The 21,374-nt window shown below is 41.0% G+C and overlaps 1 protein-coding gene across 1 annotated transcript in view; it reads right to left on the bottom strand.

Moving 5' to 3' along the window:
- Positions 1-4,271: 4,271 nt before the first annotated feature.
- Positions 4,272-21,374, bottom strand: part of CD53 (CD53 molecule) — a 32,915-nt gene continuing 15,812 nt past the window's right edge. Inside the window, exons 2-8 of the mRNA XM_007169433.3 lie at positions 18,676-18,755; positions 17,596-17,784; positions 15,460-15,534; positions 14,790-14,885; positions 7,116-7,196; positions 5,984-6,067; positions 4,272-5,129 (exon numbers count right to left, since the gene is read on the bottom strand). Coding sequence (XP_007169495.1) covers positions 5,058-5,129; positions 5,984-6,067; positions 7,116-7,196; positions 14,790-14,885; positions 15,460-15,534; positions 17,596-17,784; positions 18,676-18,738 — 660 coding nt within the window. The 5' untranslated portion in view covers positions 18,739-18,755 and the 3' untranslated portion in view covers positions 4,272-5,057. The remainder of the gene's footprint in view (positions 5,130-5,983; positions 6,068-7,115; positions 7,197-14,789; positions 14,886-15,459; positions 15,535-17,595; positions 17,785-18,675; positions 18,756-21,374) is intronic.

Raw genomic sequence — 21,374 nt, 5'->3', positions numbered from 1 at the left:
TGCATATATATTTAAAATTGTTATATCTTCTTCTTGGATTGATCCCTTGGTCATTATGTAGTGTCTTTCTTTGTCTCTTGTAATAGTCTTTATTTTAAAGTCTATTTTGTCTGATATGAGAATTGCTACTCCAGCTTTCTTTTGATTTCTATTTGCATGGAATATCTTTTTTCCATCCCTTCACTTTCAGTCTGTATGTGTCCTTAGGTCTGAAGTGGGACTCTTGTACACAGCATATATACAGGTCTTGTGTTTGTATCCATTCAGCTAGCCTGTGTCTTTTGGTTGGAGTATTTAATCCATTCACATTTAAGGTAATTATCGATATGTATGTTCCTAGTACCATTTTCTTAATTGTTTTGGGTTTATTTTTGTAAGTCCTTTTCTTCTCTTGTGTTTCCCACTTACAGAAGTTCCTTTAGCATTTGTTGTATAGCTGGTTTGGTGGTGCTGAATTCTCTTAGCTTTTGCTTGTCTTTAAAGCTTTTGATTTCTCTGCCGAATCTGAATGAGATCCTTGCTGGGTAGAGTAATCTTGGTTGTAGGTTCTTCCCTTTCATCACTTTAAATATATCCTGCCACTCTATTCTGGATTGCAGGGTTTCTGCTGAAAAATCAGTTGATAACTTTATGGGGTTTCCCTTTTCTGTTATTTGTTGCTTTTCCCATGCTGCTTTCAATATTTCTTTGAATTTAATTTTTGTTGGTTTGATTAATAGGTGTCTCGACATGTTTCTCCTTGGATTTATCCTGTGTGGGATTCTCTGCACTTCCTGGACTTGGGTGACTATTTCCTTTCCCATGTTAGGGAAGTTTTTGACTATAATCTCTTCAAGTATTTTCTCAGGTCTTTTCTCTCTTTCTTCTTCTTCTGGGACCCCTATAATTCGAATGTTGGTGCATTTAATGTTGTTGCAGAAGTCTCTGTGACTGTCCTCCTTTCTTTTTATTCTTTTTTCTTTATTCTGCTCCTAGGCAGTTATTTCCACCATTCTATCTTCCAGCTCACTCATTCATTCTTCTCCCTCAATTATTCTGCTATTGATTCCTTCTATTGTATTTTTCATTTCAGTTATTGTGTTGTTTATCACTGATTGTTTGTCCTTTAGTTCTTCTAGGTCCTTGTTAAACATTTCTTGTATTTTCTTGACCCATTCCTCCATTCTATTTCTGAGATTTTGGATCATCTTTACTATCATTACTCTGAATTCTTTTTCAGGTAGATTGCCTATTTCCTCTTCATTTATTTGGTCTTGCAGGCTTTTATCTTGTTCCTCTATCTGTAACATATTTCTCTGTCATCTCATTTTTGTTGATGGGTGGGGCTATGTTCCTGTCTTGCTGCTTGTTTGGCTTGAGGCATCCAGCACTGGAGTTTGCAGGCAGTTGGGTGGAGCTGGATCTTGGTGCCAAGATGAGGATCTCTGTGAGAGCTCACAGAGATTATTGTTCCCTGGTGTCTGAAGTTCTCTGTTAGTCCAATGCTCCCACCACAGGTGCTCAGGCCCAACTTCCAGCCTGGAAACTACGATCCCACAAGCCAAGAGGTGCAGCAAAAAGGAACAAAAAAGAAAAATAGACAACAAACAAAAAAGAGCAGAACAATAACAAAGAATAAGAAATAAAATAAAATTAGAAAAATAAAAAATATATTAGAAAAAATAAAAATAAAAATGAAACAACAAAACACAACAGCAAAAAAATTTTTTTTTAACTTAAAAAATATTTTTAAATTAAAATTCCCTGGTGCCTCTGCTATCAATTTCATTGCCCCCACAGTGAGCTACATCCAACCCCTGCCTCCCTAGGAGGGCCTCCAACACCTTTAGGTAGCTATCTGGACCCGCTGTGTCTGCCCCACCTCTGTGTGTGTTTCTTTCACCAGTGTCTGCTCCTGAAGATGGCCCAGAGCACATATGCTCGTGCAAGCCAGCTTGGGGGCAGGCTTCCATGGGTGTGTCCACAGGGGCCATCATGGCTTGAGGAGGCTTTGGAGAATGGCGGTGCTCGGCCTGCCTGGACCCTTGCAGCCCTAAGAGGGGCTTTGTCAGGGGCGGCACATGGGCCACCAGGACCTGTGCAGCCTTTGTAGGCTTTGTGGGGGACAGTGCTCAGGTCCACCAGGACCCGAGCAGCCCCCAGAAGCCCTGGGGGGTGTTGTACTTGGGTCCGTTGGGACCCAAGAAGCCAGAGGAGGCCTCAGCAGGGGCAGAGCTCAGGCATGGGACCTATATGGCCTGAAGAGACCTCCATGAGGTTAGGGCTCAGGCCCAGCACCCTAGCAGGCTTGCTGGTGCCCAAGTGGTGGTGGGGAACTCTGGTTTGAGGGGCGGGTGAGCCTGCTCAGGTGTGTGCCCCTGCCACTGCCCAAGGAGGCCAGGCTGGTGGACAGGGAAGGGTGTTGCAATGGTGGCCTTTCCCTCTGCGCACCACTCAACAATTGCGCCCCACTTCCCTGGTGGCCTGGGCCTCCTCCACCAACCTTCCTGGCTGTGGAACCCTTCCCCCCTGCCACCCCAGGTCATCTCCCCACCTCCCACAACTGTCCCCTCCCTGGGTCCACCCTCCAAACCCCACTGTCCAGCACCCAGCCCTTCTCCCCACCAGGGGACACACAACCCGGGCTGGCGTGCGTAGGGGCCTAGCACAGACCACACACAGGCCCCACCCCTCTCTCCCCCCACAGACCTTTGCAGGGCACCCCTCTGACCCCCCGCCCCTTGAAGGTCCCCCCGTCTCTGCTGATGCCCCCACCACTAGTGGGTCCCCCTGAGTGCTGAAACCTCTCCTCTCCCCCAGACCCTCCCCCTAGGGGTGCCAGCTCTGTCCCGTCTCCATCACTCTTCCCTCCCACCTTCCCTCCCTCCTTCCCTTCCATGTCCCACCCAGCTGCACAGGGACCCCTCCTGTCCCCCAGGTGTCCAAGGTTCCCCATTAATGCCTAGCAGGTGCTCTGTGAGAACTGTTCTGATGCACCCCTGCTGTACCTGTGAGGAGATGCAAACTCCACTTTCTCCTACTCTGCCATCTTGACCCAGAGTTCGAAAGTCTCATTATTATATTTACGTTTTAGAAATATTATTTTGGCTACTGTATGGAGAATAGCTTAGATGGGGTCAATAGTGGGTACTAGGAGAACAGATAGCAGACAACTGAGGGAATATAGGTAAGAAATGAAATGGGGAGAGTGGATGAATTAGGTATTTTGCAGCTGAATCCTTAGAACTTTATGACTGAATGGATGTTGGGAGGGAAGGACAGGCTAGAGTTAGGACACAGCCCAGGTTTCTGGCTAGGGCAACCAGAAGGTGGTCTTATCACTCACTGATATGGGGGAACAAAGAAGAGAAACAGGCTTGGAAGATACAATAAGTTTTATTTTGTGCATGTTGAATGTGAGATATGTTTGATACTTGTGATAATCATTAGAATGTCCCCTCTGCTCCTTTGCCTCAGGAAAGTACAAAAGATATAGATTTCCCTATAAACTGCTATGAATTTGACCAATTTTCCTAAAAGGAAGTTGGAGATCCTACACAAATCTTTGAGAATAGAAACCAATTCTGTCACCCCTTTCTTTAACTTCTCTACATTTGACTCTGTATTAGATGTGGTCTGATCTTTTGCTTTCAAAGTATGGTTATCATATAGACAATTAAATTTAGCTTCTCCTGACCCAACAAACATGGTGTAGTTGACCACCTCTAAGATAGCCCCCAGTGATCTCCACCCCATAGTATCTACACACTTGTGTAATTTCCTCCCCTTGAGTGTGAACTTTTCAACTTACTTCTAAGGAATAGTATACAGCAGGACTGATGTGATGGCACTTCTGAGTTAGGTTATAAAAGGAGTGTATGGCTTGTTTTGGGTGCTGTATTTCATGCTGTCTCTTGAATACCTTACTATGGGGAGAATGAGCCTCCATGTCATAAGGCAGTGCTATGGAAAGGTGCATGTGGTAAAGAACTGATGCCTATCAGGAGCCATATGAGAACTTGGAAGTGTGTCCTTTTCTAGTTGAGACTTGAGATGACTGCAGCTGATTGTAGTCATGTGAGAGATCACGAGCCAGAATCACTCAGTAAAGCTGCTCCCAGATTCATGATCAACAAAAACTGTCAGATAATAAATGTTCATTGTTCTCAGCGACAAGTATTGGAGTAATTCATTATGTAGCAATAGATAATTAATATCCCTAACTTGCTGGCAGGGCAATCAGGCTGAGTCATGGAAATTATATTTGAGACAAAGGAATGAGAATGTAGTGATTGACAGAGCATAAGCTATTTTATTTATTGAAGAATTAAAATAGTACATTAACAAAACCTTATCTGAAAGAGAAATAACATCAGAACTCTTTTGAATGTGATTATCACCTAAACCACCAGAAATACCTATCCTGCTGAATTCCTTCATATTTATGTAAATCAAAGGCTAAGAGATTGGCAGAAATCAGGATGTGAGTCATTGGATAGTTTATTTTGGAAAGACTTAGATGAATCAATAAGACCCTTTAATAAAGAAATTGAAATGAAACCTAACCTTTGGAGAAAGGGTACTCTGTCATTCCTGTAGCCAAGGCCCCCAGCCAAAAGGAAACAGAGGATTGTGACAACGATCCAGTGAACCTGGCCCCAGAGCTCCCTTAAGCTTATCTCTTGATTGACTTTGGAGAGTGGGCTGGGCATGATTTAGAGGCCAGAGACTTGTTTGACAATGGGAAGATGCAAAAACTCAAGCTGCAGACCCATCCTTTGATCTTGAGCCATTAGTACCACAGGTTCTCTTGGACTTTCATGTCTGATAAATGCTCAGTTATTAATGAGTGACAAGGCTGCTGCCATGAATGGTAAAGGATTGTCTTGCTATCTGAGATGGGAAGTGCCTGACCAACACCCTCTTCTCTGGTTGTATGAGACAGGGACTCAACAGGGAAGAGATGGGAGGGGGACAAAGACACCAGTTCAGGAGGTGGTCATTTAGGGCTTCATGTTACAAGTGGTTTTGGATTTCCAGTGATGAAACAAGTCTCTCCAGCACAAGGCAGCCGCAGGTCATAATCCTAGGACCTGGCTGGTTTTGTCAATCTGGCAATTCAACGTCAGTGCAAAGGACATCCCCAATACCTGAGGGAAGAGTTGGGAAAATGTGAGGTCTTTACAGGTGGAAACATCTCACCCACATTCCCTGGGATCAGTCCCAGAGAAAAAGAAATTGTCCATCACACTGAGACTACCCTTCCTACTATCACTTCTAATTCTTTCTCAGGAGTTTTCTCCTTTAGCTTTAGAATGGCAGTGGGGAGACAAGTGGGGGTAATGATGGCAAGACAGTAGCGTATAAAGTATTGGGACATCTTTTGTCTCCTTAAGAAATCACAGAAGTCCTGCTGCTGGTATAATCAAGCTCTGCACAGGTCAACACTTTGTGCAGTGAGTGATCTCTACCCTTGCCTTAGGCCTCTTTGGTTTCCAAGCAGAGAAAAATCATTTCTCTCTGAGCGTCTTGATTAGGTCTTAGCTAATCTGTGATACACTCAAGACACTTGGGTATAAAAATGGTAGAAATATCACATAATAAAAAAAACAAAAAACTACCCCCCATTCACCCTTGACTTGTCAAACTAAGCAGAGAAGCAATGAGGAAATTGATTACAGTTTTCATCACCAACTCCTGCTTAGCACACAAGGCCAATTTTTCAAGTGGAATGCTTTATTCATCACAGGCTTTTCCAGACCAGCTCTGTGAGGGACCAAAGTAAGGTTCTGCTTGGTGGTTTTTAATTTGACAATGAAATACTCATTTCCCTTAGGGATAAATTAACCAGATAGATCTTACAGCATATTTTCTGTATGCCTTAAACTGGTAATAACATCATTTTCTACTTGACTGGGGGAGCTCATATTTATGTACCTGGTACCGTTCTAAAAATTACATGACTTATTAAATCCTCAAAGTAGTCCTCTGGTTAAGCTCTTACCTGGATCACACATACACAGATAGTGATGATTCCGATATACAGGAAATTGGAGTGAAACCACAGTTTTGCTTTTACATAGCAACCCTAGAAAAAATTACAAGTACAAATGACACTACTATATTACTCAACTTTATCAGGAGGCTTATTTGGGAAGACAGTTTGTATTTTGCCTTATGCCAAGAGACTTAGCCCAGGCATTATATTTTAATTTTTTTATATGGATGAAGAAATGGGCATAAAATAGAAAATATTAAACTAGAAACTTTTCTGGGATTGTTATCATTACAGTGTCATCTAAAGTAGAAGTCTTAGATCTTTACACACTGAGTTAAACTAGATCCTAAGAGGCAGGTCAACAACATATGTCTTTGTGTTTTTTGAATATTCACTAGTGTCTTGGGATTGACAAATGGGAATATAGGTTATGCAATCCTAGGACTGGTTGCATTTCAGCTTCTGCTTCAAAAGCCAGTAAACATATAATAGGCCTGCCAAGCTGCAGGGCAGTTGCTGGTTGGTAGGTGTCCCAGTCTTTCTTCACAGACCCTCCCAAATTCCATAGATTTCCAAACAACCTCAAGTGAGCAACATGGGGTAACAGGACCTTAGGGACTTAGTCTAGTTGAAAGTTGATTTGGGCTTCTTCTCTGGGTCTAGTCAGAAGTTCCATCAACTCTCTCTTCCCCAGCTCCTCACTCCTTCACTTATGATTCATTCTGCTAAAGGGTTGGATGCTGCCATCTCCAAGGAAGGAGAGCAGGGAAACAGGTAGAGAGAGAAGCTTTTCTGCTTCAACCTTACAATTTCACTTTCAACCATAAGAAGACCTAATTCTTGCTCAAGAAAAATCTAGACATAGTCTTCTGCCACTATCACATAAAATTTCCCCTCTAATGTAATAGTTTAGAGTAGCAAGATTCTTCATGGCATCTCTAATCTAGATGAACTTACTCTTTTTTTTGTTTGTTTTTCTTATTTGTCTAGTTATATGAGTTGTTTCCCTGGTCTCTCTTTTGTTTAAGGTTTCCTGTTTCTGGCTGGGAGGACTAGGTCCTGTATGACTGGAGTTTCTAAGGTAATTAAAAGTTTAATCACAGTGGCCAATAGCAGAAAATTTCTAAAAATAAATTACCTTAACTTGTGGGTCTGAGGGGCAAGATGCTGGTGGGCTGCCCATCCAATCACTCGTGCCATTTACACCACAACATTGCAGCTGAAAGCCAAACCCCAAACAAGTGATGGTTAGTAAGATAACAGAAAGAAAACCATGGGCCAGAATTGGCCTGACTACTATGGCTCCTTAAAACTAAGTACTTTCAAACCTGTGATACCATTTCCTTCACACAAAACTTCTTGAAGTAGAGAGGGCATATTTAATTTATTCACATTTTACAAATAAAAAATTAGGCACACAGGAGACTTTATAATGGAGGGATCAGGCTGACCACAGCTAGACCCATTGTATGGCTGTTAGCATAGCTGATGCTATCTTGGGCCCTTACAGTTTCTCCTGTCCTACCGCTGACCCTACCCAGGGTACAGTAAATCACTTCTATGTCATAAAGAGCTTTGTAATTAATAGATATTGTGGCCTCTATGCTCTGTTAGTCCCCAAACAATGATGATAACCTTTGCTGATGTTCTCCCAGTGCCCACAAGACTAGTTACCATTCATTCTGACTTAGGAATGTATGTCCTGTTTCCAAGCATCTACCTCCATACACTAAGTTAACTATAAAATTGTCCCGATGGCTCCTTGGCAGTGTGGAGTGTAGCTGCAAATGCTTCCTGATCCTTGTCTTCCAGATCCTAATACTACCCTGTGAGTAAGTTACCCTATAATAAACTGATCCAGTGATTATATGGAGCTGCCTGCCTTGTTTTTTGGTCTCAAGATGCCTCCTCAGTTCACTGGGCACTTTTCGTTCCCTCCATCCTTGGACAATTGGCAAGCCAGGCAGGAGACTGAAAATAATGCAGGAATGGGTGAAGGGGCCAAACAGGGAAAAGCTTGTTGTCTGTGGGGGAAACCCCAGGTTGGCCAGCCATTTCCATGTGGGGTGATCTGGCTATATTTATGGAACACTTCAGGCTGGTGCAAGAGTAGAAGGATACCCTGAAAACACCAAAGGGCATACTAGATGTATTAACCGAAGAGGTAGCAAAGTGAAAGTGGGGTGGAAAAAAAGTGAGCAAGCTATTGCAGCTGTTGCATGGCCTTTGTTATGGACTCTAAATATTAGCACAGAAAAGGAATTACAGTTCACCTGGGAACTAGAGAAGACTAAAGAGACGCTGGCACTAGAGAGGACTGTCTGGATGGCATGTTCTGCAACTTAGAACATTATGTCAAAGAAAATACAACAAGAGGAAGAACATATTGAAGTGATGGAATGTAAGATGGCTAATCTTGACTTAGGAATGCACGTCCTGTTTCCAAGTATCTACCCCCATACCCTAGGTTACCTATAAGACCATCCCAATGGCCCCTTGACAGTGTGGAATGCATCTGCAAATGCCTCCAAATCATCTGCCTACTCCCAATCCCACTCTGTAAGTTACCCTATAATAAGCTGATCCATTGATTATATGGAGCTGCATCCTTCACTTTTTGGTCTCAAGATGCCTTCTCAGTTCGTTGGGCAGTTTTTGTTCCCTCTGTCCTCTGACACTCACCAACAAGTCTTAAGATCACAAAAAGTAGGACAATCAGATATTCTGTGCCTTCTTATGTGATGCTGTAGGAAATATCTATGTTAGTCTCACCACAAATAGAACCTTTATCAAGCCTCCAGATTCACAAGTATGGGAGACAGAGACTCCCTGTTGCTAAAATACTTTGAGAAGCAAATAGCCGAATCCAGAAATTGGGGAATTCTACAGGACAAACAACCTAATTTCTTTCCACAAGTAAATAGCATGAACACAGAGAGATACTATCATAGATTAAAAGAGATTTAGAGACATATTATCCAAATATAATATGTGGACCTCGTTTGGATCTTGGTTGGAAGAAACCAATTAAAAATAATATTTTTAGGTAAATGATTATAGACATTTATTAATGATATTAAAGAATTATTGTAAAATTTTAGGTGTATTAAAAATACATTATTTTACTAGAAGATTAAACAACACACTTCTAAATAACACATGATCAGAAAAGAAATCTCAAGAGAAATTTTAAAATATTTGAAAACATATATAAAAATGAAAACACACATGGAAACACAACTTATAAAAATATATGGGGGCTTCCCTGGTGGCGCAGTGGTTGAGAATCTGCCTGCTAATGCAGGGGACACGGGTTCGAGCCCTGGTCTGGGAAGATCCCACATGCCACGGAGCAGCTGGGCCCGTGAGCCACAACTACTGAGCCTGCGCGTCTGGAGCCTGTGCCCCGCAACGGGAGGGGCCGCGATAGTGAAAGGCCGGCGCACCGCGATGAAGAGCGGTCCCCGCACCGCGATGAAGAGTGGCCCCCACTTGCCGTAACCAGAGAAAGCCCTCGCACGAACCGAAGACCCAACACAGCCAAAAATAAATAAATAAAGTAGCTATAAAAGGATTTACATGACATGTTAAAAAAAACAGGAAACTGATTGATTTAAAAAAAATATATATATGGGATGCAGCAAAAGCAGTGCTTAGAGGGAAATTTATACACTGAATAAAAATATTAGAAAAGAAGAAAGATCAAAAAATCAATAATCTCAGTGTATATCTTAGAAAACTAGAAAAAGAAGAGCAAATTAAATGCAAAGTAAGAAGAAAAATAAATGAGAATTAAAGCAGAAATCAATAAAATTGAAAACAAGAAATCAATAGAGAAAATCATCAAAATTAAAAGGTGGCCTGGGGCTTCCTTGGAGGCGCAGTGGTTGGGAATCTGCCTGTCAATGCAGAGGACACGTGTTCAAGCCCTGGTCTGGGAAGATCCCACATGCCGCAGAGCAACTAGGTCCGTGAGCCACAATTACTGAGCCTGCGCGTCTGGAGCCTGTGCTCCGCAACAAGAGAGGCCGTGATAGTGAGAGGCCTGCGCACCACGATGAAGAGTGGCTCCTGCTTGCCGCAACTAGAGAAAGCCCTCACACAGAAACGAAGACCCAACACAGCCAAAAAAAAAAAAAAAAAGTGGCCTGGAGAGATTGATCAAGATGGTGGAGTATGAGGACGTGAAGCTCACCTCCCCCTATGAACACATCAAAAATACATCTACATGTGGAAAAATTCTCACTGAAAACTAACTAAAAACTGGCAGAAGGACTCCTGTACAACCAAGGCTGTAAAGAAAATACACATATAATTGGGTAGGAAGGGAAAAAAAGTGATTAGGTCAGGACCTGTGCCCCTGGGAGGGGACTCAGAGTGAAAGTGAGAATGCATGGGTGGGATACCGACCCTGGGGAGTGAGTGGTGAGAACCACAAATTTGGAGCCCCAGTCGTGGGGTCCTATGCTTGGGAGAAAAGGTGCCTTGTCTGACTGGAGTACTGGTTGGATTAACAGGAGGGCTGTGGAAGCCTGGACTCCACTCGTGAGGAGTGCATGCATGCTGGCTTGCCTCCAAGGCAGGGTGGAGAGATGTCTGCTTTAGCAGCTGCCAGATTTCTTGCAACCACCTACTCGCATGCCCTAACCCAAGCCAAGCAAACGCTCTGGCCCCACTCATTCCATGTCACAGTGCAACACTGGATCTGGGGTGGCCATGACCAAGGAGAAGATGCAAACCATGAGACACAGAGGTGACCCAGTATCGTGGCGGAGCCTGGGTGGGGCAGCAGCTGCCATTGTTGGTGTTTACTCAAGCAGTGCATCAGAAACATCCTAGATCTCTGATGGAGGCTGTTCTACCACCTTCCCCCCCGCCCGCCATACACTGAGAGTCCATGTGGACCCCACCTACCCTGAGGTGTGGCTCCACAACAAGGCAGGGGAGGCAGAGGCTGGGGGCAGTGATTGGCTGTGAGGGACAAGGGGATTTGCAGCCAAGGCTGCTTCTGAGCAGAATGAGGGAAACAATTGCAGGTGTCTGTGAAGCAGCACATCAAAGACAGCTCAGATGTCTGTCTTCAGCTGACATGAGCCAAGAGCCCATATGGGTCCCACTTGCTTCAGCACTTCCCCTTTCTGGGTCAAGGGTCCCAGTGCAGGCAGAGGGGAAAACACACACTAAGGGAACAGAGCCAGTTCAGGTCTGACTCTCAGGGCTTTGGCTCCAGCAACTTGGATCAGACCCTGCCACTGATAGGGCAGTGATGATCACTGAGCAGAGGGGAAGTTCCACCTTACATCTGGCTCTAGATCTAGCCCTTCCACCTCTAGTCCCACTCCCCACCAAGGTGAGAGCTGTCAGCACACACTAAGGAAAGACGTGACTTGCATCCCCATCAAATCCAGCTCTCCCACCAAAGGCTTTGGGCATGCATAGTCTATACAGGGACACTCCCACATAACAACACCCCTTCAAGACTGCAGTAGGTAACTCTTTCACCTAAATTCATAGAGGCAGAGAAAGTTAAGCAAAATGAAAAGGCAGAGAACCTGCTCTCAATTGAAAGAGCAAAAGAAAACCCCTGAATAAATAAATAATGCAATAGAAATAATTTACAGATAAAGAGTTCAAAATATTGGTAATAAAAATGTTAACTGAATTAGGGAAAATAAGAGATGTACACAGTGAAAACTTTAGAGGGGAACACAAAAATATAAAAAAGAAAGAAAGAAAGAGTATACAGAGTGGGAAGGAAGACATAAAACTGTTTTTGTTCACAGGTGATATGATCATCTATGAAGAGAATCTGAAAGAATTGACATAAAAAATTCCTGGGACTAACAAGCAATTATAACAAGGTTGCAGAACATAAAGTTAATATACAAAAGCCAATTGCTTTCCTATATTACAACAATGAATAAGTGGAATTTGAAATTAAAAACACAATACCATTTACATTAGCATCCCCCAAAATGAAATACTTAGGTATTCAATATAAATCTAACAAAATATGTATAGATCTGTATGAGGAAAAAACTCATAAAACTCTGATGAACAAAATCAAAGAAGAACCAAGTAAATGGGGAGATATGCCATGTTCGTGGATAGGAAGACTCAATGTTAAGGTATTAGTTCTTCCCAACTTGATCTATAGATTCAGTGCTACCCCAATCAAAATCCCAGCCGGTTATTTTATGGATATGAACCAACTGATTCTAAAGTTTATATAGAGAGGCAAAAGACCCAGAATAGTCAATACAATATTGAAGAAAAAGAACAAATTTGGAGGACTGATGCTACCCAGCTTCAAGACTTACTATAAAGCTACAGTAATCAAGACAGTATGGTATTGGTGAAAGAATAGACAAATAGATTTAGAGAGCCCAGAAACAGGCCTGCATAAATATAGTCAAATGATCTTTGACAAAGGAGCAAAGGCAATACAATGGAAAAAAGAGTCTGTTTAACAAATGGTGCTGGAATAACTGGACATACACATGCAAAAAAAAAAAAAAAGAAAGAAAGAAAGAAAGAAAAATATCTAGACTGAGACCTTACACCCTTCACAAAAATTAACTCCAAATAGATCATAGACCTAAAAGTAAAACACAAAACTATAAAAATCCTAGAAGATAATACAGGAGAAAACCTACATGACCTTGGTTATGATTATATATTTTTTGAAACAACACCAAAGGTATGACCCATGAAAGAAATAATTGATAAGCTGGACTCAGTTAAAATTAAAAACTTATATTCTGCAAAAGACAATATCAGGAGAATTAGAAGACAAGCCACAGACTGGGAGAAAATATTTGCAAAAGACACATCTGATAAAGGATTGTTGCCTAAATATTAAAACAAAAAAAACCTCTTAAAACTCAACAATAAGAAAACAACCAACCTGATTAAAAAATGAACCAACGACCTTAACAGACACCTCACCAAAGAAGATATACAGATGGCAAATAAACATATGAAAATCCACATCATACGTCATCAAGGAAATGAAAATTAAAACAATGAGCTACCAGTACACGCCTATGAAGGTGGTCAAAATCTGGAACACTGACACTAAATACTCATGAGATGTGGAGCAACAGGAACACCCATACATTGCTGGTGGGAATGAGAAATGGTACAGATGCTTTGGAATAACATTTGGAGGTTTTTTACAAATTATACATACTTTCACCAAATGAACAAGCAATCATGTTCCTCGGTATTTATCCAAAGGAGTTGAAAAGTTATGTCCACAGAAAAAAAACTGCTCATGGATGATTATAGCAGCTTTATTCATAATTGCCAAAACTTGAAAGCAACCAAGATGTCCTTCAATAGGAGAATGAATAAGTAAACTGTGGTATATCCAGAAAATGGAATATTAACACTAAAAGTAAATGAGCTATCAAGCCATGAAAAGACATGGAGGGATCTTAAAAGTATATTAGTAAGTGGAAGAAGTCAGCTTGAAATGATTATATACAGTATGACTTCAACTATATGACATTCTGGAAAAGGTAAAACTATGGAGACAATAAAAAGATCAGTGGTTGCCAAGGATGAGGGTAGGAGGAGGTATAAATAGGCAGAGCACAGAGGATTTTTATGGTAGGGAAACTACTCTGTATGATATTATAATGATGCACATATGTCATTATAAATTTGTTCAAATGAATAGAATGTGCAACACCAAGAGTGAACCCTAATGTTAACTATGGACTTTGGGTGATAATTATGTGTCAATGTAGGCTCATTCTTCATTTAAAAAAATGTACCATTCTGGTGAGCGATTTGATAATGGGGGAGACTATGCATGTGTGGGAGTATATGGGAAATCTCTGTACCTCCCTCTCAGTTCTGTTGTAAACCTAAGACTGCTCTAAAAAAATAAAGTGTTTGTGAAAAAAGAACTTATCTTTATATTTAATTTTAAATGATATGATATCTATTATTTGCTTTAATAAATACTAGCAAAAAAAGCATAGAGGGTTAGCTAAAACGCCATCGGCAACATGTTGACTATTGAAGCTTTGTGATATGTACCCAGAGATTCATTTTTCTATTATTCTCTTTTCTTTTGTATAAGTCTAGAAATTCTATAATAAGAAGGCTTCTAAACAGGATTTTTTTTAAAAAAAAAGGAAAGAAAAAGAAAGAATTGGGGATCCAGAAAGGTTAAGTGACTTTTCCAAGACCACCCAATCCTGGTCTCTGGGCTTTAATTCCTGTGCTATTTCTTTTACTCCACACTAAGCAGGCATAGCAGGGCCACAGGCGACTCCATGTGGTCATAATGGTATTGTCTGAGACACAAGCTATGCCAGTATCATGCTGGGTCCCTGACCCCAACACACCAAGGCAGGAATACCAATTTAATATATATGTTTGTTGGTGGGTTAGGGCATGAGGAATGGGGTGCTGGTGAGCTAGATAACAAGAATGATTTGGGATACTCAGGACTTCAAAAAAGATTTCTTGCATTAAACAATTTCTGTTTTCAGAAAAAATTTGGAAAATACATAAACGAATCCAGTATAACATGTTTGGGTCTTTCTTACATCTTAGTAGGGCTTTAAAAATGAGCCTGAGTGGGTGAAGGGTAAAAGAGAGAATGTAGACAACTTTGTACCAATCAAGCTGATTCCTGTGCTCTCCTGTTTGTGACAGCCAAGCATTATTCTGAACCTAGGGGCTGTGGACCTTAGATTCTGAAACTTTCATGAAAGGAAGACCCGTCTAGTCCCCAGGGACTGAGGTTGGAAAATTATGTCTGGGCTGAGCTGAGGAGGATTCCACTTGTACTCACAAATGACTGGATGGAGTCCCATGCCGCCTTGGTGCTGTTGTCTGAGTAATATTGCTGGATGCTCTCAGTCAGACCCTCAGCCACATAGTCATTCAGCTGGGTGGGGCACATTCCAGCAGAGAAGACATTGTAAAAAGCAAGTGAGTTCAAGGAACAAGGAATTTCTAATGTAGGCTAATAAAATGGTTCCATCTGCTCCTCCCTTCCAAATGGTCTCCTCAGAACTAGGAAGTGAGGGGAGGGAGCTTATATATAGGAAGAAATGCTGAGGATGAGATGCCACTGAAGGAAGAAGTACACAATGGTCTCTTGTCCATCCAGAACTCTGGTTTTACAAAGGAGGAAAATGGACAATCAAAGCATGTGTTCTCTCAGGCACTGAGACAGATATTCTGTACTGCCAAACACATGGAGAAAAGTAAATAGGTAACTAGGAGGAAGATAAACTTGTTTTTTTACTGTTCTTCCTATTCATGCTTGAAAACACCACTCAAATGCAATCTCCTTCATGATTTTTTTTCTCTCCCCAATTGCAATTAATCCCTCTTTCCTTCATCCTTCTACTTTGATTCTAACTCTATTATAGGACTTATTTTGTGCCAATTTCTTCTCCACTGCACACTACCCACTCTTCGCAATACAGCAATGAGTTTTATTCTTTATAACTTACCTTCTGTTCATACACGAAGAGCAGGATGGCCAAGGTCACCTCAGCAAGGAGGATAATCAGCAGCAGGACAAAGAACTGGGGCAAAGCAGAGAGATGCTCACAGCACTGATCCTCATTCCTCCCCCACTTCTACTTCACCCTGGGAGCATCCAGGCATGTCTCTGCACATGTGCTGCAGGTTCTGTTCCTGCCTGTTCGAGCCTTCATAAGCTTTCTCTTGTTTTGTGAGGAATATTTGTTCTTTTCCTACAACTAGACTCCAAGACTCTAGAGGGCAGATCAGCTGTCTTCTAACTTTGTTCTCTTCTTCCCATTGTGCCTACTGAGTTACATGTGCATAATGAATAGGCAATACCATTTGTTGAATCAGTGAAGAAGTTTTGGCATCAGCCTATTGAAACAACTGAGCAAAAACTAGTAAACTAAACCATGTGTCTTTAGAGTTTGGGGCCTGGTCCTTTCTGCAAGCAAAGGGCTATTTTGGGGTGGAGGAAGGTGATGGTAGAGGTTGAGAATAGCCCTGTACAGATGGGGAGAAAAGGTGCTCTAATCATGGTCTTAACTCATATTTATCTCCAACTCTAGGTGCTTACGCTAATCACAATTAACAGAAAACACATTTTCACTTATTCACTTTCCTTCATTTTTTACCCCAACACAAAATTTGACTGCTGAAAACCTTTTTCCCAAGTCTATAATCTTCCATCTTTTGCCACTAGTCTGGGAACTATCTGAGAACAAGGACTTTCTTATTCTATCCCCCTTTTTGTTTCTTTTTTAATTAATTTATTTATTTTTGGCTGTGTTGGGTCTTCGTTGCTGTGCGCCGGTTTCTCATTGCGGTGGCTTCTCTTGTTGCAGAGCACGGGCTCTAGGCGCACGGGCTTCAGTAGTCATGGCTCGCAGGGCTCTACAGTGAAGGCTCAGTAGTTGTGACACACGGGCTTAGTTGCTCTGCGACATGTAGGATCTTCCCAGACCAGGGCTCGAAGCCGTGCCCCCTGCATTGGCAGGTGGATTCTTAACTACTGTGTCACCAGGGAAGCCCTCTTATTCTATCTCTTGACTCCAGTTTAACAGTTGACTCATAATGGAAAGAAGATTAACCACATGACTTGAGGAAAAAGAAAGGTGATTGGGAATCCATATTTATGGATAGAGTGACACTGTTATACCAAGCTCTGTTCTGAGCACAGCAGAGAAATGAAGAGCTCTTCCTCCATAGATCTTACAGGAAAAACCTAAGTCTAAAGGTGATCCTTAGGATAGGTAACTGACAGGGAGCAAGTGAAAAGCTTTAGCATCTCTCATGTTAGACCTCAATGGCTGCAGCCTAGGCCTTCACCCGGTTGGGTCACTCAAACTAAGGTGTATCTAGTGCAGATATCAGATAGGTAAGCATCCTCTGCCATTTTAGGAGGGTTACAGCACTCAGAAGAATCTAGAGACTATATTTTCCATCAGTTAGTGACTCTGAGTCAGATCCTGGAAATATATAATAATGTGAGGAGGATTTAGGCAGATGGATGACAGTTGATTTCAACCAGATATAAATAAGAAATGGGGGGGGGATAAATTGGGAAATTGGGATAGACATAGAAACACTACTATATATAAAATAGATAACTAATAAGAACCTGCTGTATAGCACAGGGAACTCTACTCAATACTCTGTAATGGCCTACATGGGAAAAGAATCTAAAAACAAAAAAAGAGTGGATATATGTTTATGTATAGCAGATTCACTTTCCTGTACACCCAAAACTAACACAACATTGTTAATCAATTATACTCCAATAACAATTTTAAAAATAAAATAAAATAAATGATGAAATCTATAGAAAAAAAGAAATAAAAGTTATGAAGGCAAATTATAATGACAAGGTCGTCATTAACAGTGTAACATGGATGTCAAGGAGGATAGCAATGCCCTCTCTTATCCATCCCTGGGACCCCAGTCAAAAACAAAATACTACTGGTCTAGACAGAGTGGACTGACCTGAGGTGCCAATTTTATGTTCCTATGATTTCCCTGCACTAATAGGTGAGCTGCCAGAAAACATCTTGCCTGTGGCTTAAGCCAAGGCATCATGTCACCCCACTTAGGACACCACATCAGCTGTGAGAGTAACTCACCGACATAAGCAGGCACTTATTCTCCTTGATGGATCCCATGCAGCCCAGGAAGGCAACCACCATGATAATGGAACCCACGATGACAAGCACATTGCCCAGCGTGAGAGAGGGGAGGTTATGGAAGAGCACTCCAAAGTTGTTATGGATCAGGAGGTAGATCCCAAAGCCCAAAATGCAACAGCCACAGAGCTGAAAGGAAGAATCACATAACATTCTGAAATAAAATGTGGTTCTTGAATATCTCCTCATAGTCACTTAATTGAGATTAGAATCACCTTTTTCTATTGGTTCTACCCAACAAACTCTTTACCCAGATTTCCCCATGCACCTAGAAAAAAAGTTATCATCTCCTGGATGTCCCACTCATGCCTCATCTTACCCATATCAGATACCAGGGAAAGCTCATTCTTATGGGTAACACAGTATCTTCATGCATCAGATTCCCACTCTTGCTTCCAGATCCTCATGATTCAGATCTCTACTCCTTGTTCCCTCAGCTGCTTATATATGGTCTTCCCTTTGGAAACCACAACCATGTAAAGAGAATACCCTGGTTGAGAAGTTCATCTTTCTTGGCAGAAAACTAGAGAAGCCAAACTTTTAAGAATCTTCTCATAGAAACATGAGTACCAACCTATTCTATGTCTGAAATTCAATTGCTGAATCTGGTATAGTGACACCTCCCCAGAAAAGGTGACTTCCTTTTCAATCAGCTATTTTTTCCAGGGGGTCAGGTTTGGGCATTGGGGGAGCAAGAAAAAAAGAGCCATTCAATACAGAGAATGTAGAGTCTTAGGTTTCTCACCCATAGATGTCAGCAGTGAGCGGTAATAGCCTAAAGCTCCCAGAGAAACAGTATCCCCAACTGCACTGGTATCTTTCAATTTTGCAGGCTTATACTATGGCAGGATGGAAAGAGGGGAGAAAATTATCATTCCCTTCTTCTTAGGCTGGGTATACTGCACCTGACCTGGGCATGTGTGGGTTCCACTCCACACCAGGCTCTTCAGGAGAGGAGAGAGAAGTAGAGTGTAGCTAGGAAGAGGTGAGTTCAACCATACTCAGAAGAGACAGACTTACCCAAAAGATCAAATTGAAGAAAAACAGGACATACTTCAGCAATTTCAAGCTACTCATGCCCATGCTGAGATATTCTTGCCCTAAAAAGTAGAAGGAAGAAAAGAGGACATAAGTGACCTGGCTCTGCAAAGTGGCACCAGAGATCAGAGGACACATATGTCCAGGGTTCAAAGATCTCCAGCATCACCTTGGGTTTGAGCTGTGAATCTTTTCTGGAAAGTTTCCCCAAACTTCTTGCTCTTTTAGTCTCTGAACTGAGGAACCAATTGTTTCATCTTGGACACTCACGTTTGTTTCAATTCAGCAAGCTAAAGATGCTTAACCTTGAATTAAGCACTCTAGAAGTAAGCAATAGAGCGATTCTTAGAGGAGGGTGAGTCAGTGACACATACCAGGCCAGTGCTCAGGGACTGAAGGCAGCCCTGGGATCAGGGATAGGCTAGTCAATCAGCTGTGGAGAAAGTCAGTGACTTGATCCACCAGTTTCTTAAATACCCTGAGATGCATATACATTCTACATTTGGTCTATGAACTTCTCCACATGAAAACGGGGGGAACATATCTATGCCTCATTCATTCTTCTACTGAAGAAACATATATGGTGTTTTCTGTTCTAGGTGCTGTGGGAGATATAAACATGACTAAGCAATAGCTATCCTCCAGAAAATGTCAATCTTACAGCAGAGATAACACTGACCAACAAATATCCAGTGAAGAAACAAAAAGAGATTACAATGAGAGCTTGAATTTTTTAAAAATAGAATTTTGTTTTTCAGTGAGGACATCAGTATCCAAAGTCTGGTCCTCAATTCTAGAGATCCAGATACACAGTTTTGAATTTTCTCTCAGAAGTAATGAGTTTCTGTAGCATGACTCATATTTTAAAACTGCACATAAAACTGATATACAAAGCAAGAAAGTCAATTTATTGTTTTTTCTCCTATTAGAACTATGCTTTTTCTAGTGCATAGATTGCCTTTATAATCCATCATACCCTTGTTACAGTGTCAAGATACCCAGAAATCAGATGGTCTTAAGGGATGGTTCATTCAGGCTGTAAATAAGCCTGATGAGATACTTATGTTACATAATAGAGTAATCTTCTCTGTTAAAAAGGTCAAATACTTATATCTATCTCATACCATTTTCCTATTTCTTTATCTTGTCCTTCTCTTTTCCCTTCCTTCTTATCTTGACCCTCAGAATTATTCTTAATTGTTAATAATTACTTTAACCAAGTTAAAATAAAGGTGGATTTTAATTTTATTTGGAAATGCTTAAGAGGTAAAAAAAAATAAAAGTATGATGATTTATTACATAAGCTTTGAAGTCAAACTTGAAGTCAACTTTCACATATGCCACTGAACAAGTGTGTGAGATTTGTAAACCTACTTAACATTTCCAGTTACAATTTATCCCTGTGTAAAATGGGGTAATACTTATACGTTATAGGGTAGAAGTAAAGGTTAAATCATCTTACCACAGAGACTGATATATGACCAGTACTCAATAAATGGAACCCAAGTTTATTTAGATGGATTTGAGTATTTCCCAGGCCTCATAGTCAAGGGTTAGCTGCTCAAAAAGACTACACTCATTTGAATGTATTCACTTGAATGTCACCTCCTTCATCAATCCAGCTGAAAATCTTTGTATTTCCATGGCACTTAGTACTGTTCTTTGGGACTTGACAAATTCATCTTTCATTACTTGATATTGCCTGTGCAAAGAGCTATCATAAGGAATCTCAAAAATTTGGAGATAAGGACTGGTAAATTTCACATCTTAAGAGTTAAATTAATTAAAAATTCTAGCTAAACAAATAATTTATCCATAGATATATCTTAGTCTGGGAGATACTTGGTCAATGTACAGAGAAAAAAGAACAAAGCTGGGATTATAACCCTCCCAGACTTCACATGTACTATTGGGTTGGCCAAAAAGTTCTTTTGGGGTTTTCTATAAGATCTTATCCATAAGATCAATGCAAACTTACAGTAATCAAAACAGCATGGTATCGGCCCAAAAACAGATACATAGATCAATGGAACTGAATAGAGAGCCCAGAAATAAACCCATGCACCTATGGTCAATTAATATATGGCAAAAGAGGCAAGAATACACAACGGAGAAAAGACAGTCTCTTCAAAAACTTGTGCTGGGAAAACTGGACAGCCACATGTAAAATAGAGAGGTTAGAACATTCTCTTACACCATATACAAAAATAAATGCAAAATGGTTTAATGACCTAAATGTAAGACCGGAAACTATAAAACTCCTAGAGCAGAACATAGGCTGAACACTCTCAACATAAATCATAGCAATATTTTCTTGCATCAGTTTCCTAAGGCAAAAGAAATAAAAGCAAAGATAAACAAATGAGACCTAATTGAAGTTAAAAGATTTTGCACAGCAAAGGAAACCATCAACAAAATAAAAAAACAACCTATGGGATGGGAGAAAATATTTGCAAATTATGAAACCAACAAGGGGTTAGTATCCAAAATATATAAACAGCTCATACAACTCAATATCAAAAAACAGATAATCCAATCAAAAATGGGCAGAAGACTTGAACAGACATTTTTCCAAAGAAGACATGCAGATAGATGGCTAACAGGCACATGAAAAGATACTCAGCATCACTAATTATTAGAGAAATGCAAATCAAAACCACAGTGAGGTATCACCTCACATC

Source organism: Balaenoptera acutorostrata, chromosome 1 (assembly GCF_949987535.1).
Source record: "Balaenoptera acutorostrata chromosome 1, mBalAcu1.1, whole genome shotgun sequence".
Lineage (NCBI taxonomy): Eukaryota > Metazoa > Chordata > Mammalia > Artiodactyla > Balaenopteridae > Balaenoptera > Balaenoptera acutorostrata.
This window is presented reverse-complemented; position numbering and strand designations above follow the sequence as displayed.